The sequence below is a fragment of the Macadamia integrifolia genome, unplaced genomic scaffold, assembly GCF_013358625.1.
Source record: "Macadamia integrifolia cultivar HAES 741 unplaced genomic scaffold, SCU_Mint_v3 scaffold871, whole genome shotgun sequence".
In the NCBI taxonomy this organism is placed as follows: domain Eukaryota; kingdom Viridiplantae; phylum Streptophyta; class Magnoliopsida; order Proteales; family Proteaceae; genus Macadamia; species Macadamia integrifolia.
This window is the reverse complement of record NW_024870566.1, coordinates 222135-224362: the sequence shown is the minus strand read 5'-3', so window position 1 is coordinate 224362 and position 2228 is coordinate 222135. Positions and strand designations below refer to the sequence as shown.

General features: G+C 43.3%; 1 protein-coding gene across 1 annotated transcript; it reads left to right on the top strand.

The window, feature by feature from the left end:
• Positions 1–252: 252 nt before the first annotated feature.
• LOC122070283 (hydroquinone glucosyltransferase-like) lies at positions 253–1940 on the top strand. The gene has a single exon (XM_042634411.1). The coding sequence runs from the start codon at positions 315–317 to the stop codon at positions 1740–1742; it is 1428 nt and encodes a 475-aa protein (XP_042490345.1). The 5' UTR covers positions 253–314; the 3' UTR covers positions 1743–1940.
• The last annotated feature ends 288 nt before the right edge of the window (positions 1941–2228 follow it).

Genomic DNA, 2228 nt, shown 5'->3' with positions numbered 1-2228 from the left:
CCTTTTTCGTTTCACCCCAACTAATGAAATGAGATGGTGCTTGATCACACAAGCATTACGTAGATCTGACATCATCATTACAAAACAATTTCATCCTTCCAAATTTAACTACTACCTTCTTCTCTTCCTTCGGTTCTAGAAGGTCATTGAATACCACACGTCCACACCTCCCGGTCCCCCTTTTTTCTTTTTCTCCACCTCCTCCACCAAATACATCATTAAATAACCAGCAGAACCCACTTATATAAACCCAACCAACCATTCTCTAAACTCTCATATCTCATCCTTTCCCTCTCAACAACAGCAGCACCATCATGGCAGAAACCCACCAAGCTCCTCCTCCTATCATCACCCTTCTACCGAGTCCAGGGATGGGTCATCTCATCCCTCTCGCCGAGTTTGCCAAGAGACTCATCCAATACCACAATTTCTCTGTCACTTTCATCTTCCCAACTGATGGTCCAATCTCATCAGCTCAAAAAACTGTCTTAGATTCTCTGCCCAAATCCATAAACTCCATCTTCCTCCCTCCGGTGAACTTCGACGACCTTCCCGAAGATGTGAAGGTCGAAACCCGTATCTCACTCACCGTGACTCGTTCGCTCCCTTCTATTCAAGAAGCATTCAAGGTCTTAACAGCAACTAATCGTGTCTCTGCCTTGGTTGTTGATTTATTCGGTACAGATGCCTTCGATGTTGCCAGGGAATTCAATGTTTCCCCTTATATCTTCTACCCTACCACAGCTATGTGTTTATCATTATTCCTCCATTTGCCTAAGCTCGATGAGATGTACTCTTGTGAGTATAGAGAAATTCCTGAACCGCTTCAGTTTCCTGGTTGTGTGCCCATTCATGGAGGAGAGCTCTTGGACCCCACCCAAGACAGGAAAAATGATGCCTACAAATGGCTTCTACACAATTGTAAGCGTTATAGAATGGCTGAGGGCATTTTCGTAAATACATTTGTGGGCTTGGAATCAAGTGCTATCAAGGCTTTGAAAGATGGTTTGTACCCAACGATACCACCAGTGTACCCGGTTGGACCGTTGATTCAGAACGGTTCAAGGGAGTCGGCCGGCGAATCGGAATGTTTGAAGTGGTTGGATGATCAGCCAAGTGGGTCGGTTGTATTTATTTCTTTCGGGAGTGGTGGGGCCCTCTCACTGGAGCAACTGACTGAATTAGCCTTGGGATTGGAGCTGAGTGAGCAGAAGTTCTTGTGGGTTGTGAGGAGCCCAACTCAGACAGCAGCAGCCACTTATTTCACTGCAAAAAGTATCAGTGATCCTATGGCATTCTTGCCCAAAGGGTTCTTGGAGAGGACCAAAGGGCAAGGTTTGGTGGTGCCATCATGGGCACCACAGATCCAAGTGTTGAGTCACGGCTCCACCGGAGGGTTCCTCACCCATTGTGGTTGGAATTCGACCCTGGAGAGTGTGGTACAAGGTGTACCCTTAATTGCATGGCCACTTTATGCAGAACAAAAGATGAATGCAAAAATGTTGGTGGATGGTCTAAAGGTTGCACTGAGGCCTAAATCGGCAGAAGATGGAATTATCAATCGAACGGAGATCGCAACTGTGGTGAAAAACCTGATGGAGGGTGAAGAAGGGAAGATGATAAGAAATAGAATGAGAGTGCTCAAGGAGGCAGCTTCTATGGTCCTTAGTGAAGATGGATCTTCAACAAAGTCATTATCAGAAGTTGCAAGCAAATGGAATGCCAAAGTAAGCAGCACGTGAAGACTTTTTTGCTCTTTTTTTGGGGTTTACTGTCCTTAACTGTCTTGGGGTCTCTACCAGAAGGAAAGGGGAAAAAAGAAGAAGAAAAAAAGTGTACTTGGTGCTATACTATATAGACTCTGTACACTGAAGTTGATGCTATTGTGGTTATGTTAATTCAAGCTTTTTCTACCAAAAAAAATTCAAGTTTTGCATTTATTTATTTATTTATTTATTTTTGCACAACTTACAATAGAATTACATAGACCGACCAAGGGGTCAGATGGTGACCAAGGAGGGACCAGCAAAGGGGGCTGCTAAGCTTTGCATAGCCATTCTCTTGTAGAAAATTAAATAATTTAGAAAATCAAGTAAGAAAAACAAACATAGCAACTTTTTTTTTTTTTTTTTTTGCCCATAAAGCAAGGACAAGAGAAAAAATTTAGTACATATTGACATTAGAATAGCAAAGGGTTCCCCTTTCCCTTTGACGGAACCTAGAAAGTT

What these genes read in the sequence shown, in the direction of transcription:
- LOC122070283 (XM_042634411.1), top strand. Translation starts at nt 315, where the DNA reads ATGGCAGAAACCCACCAAGCTCCTCCTCCTATCATCACCCTTCTACCG.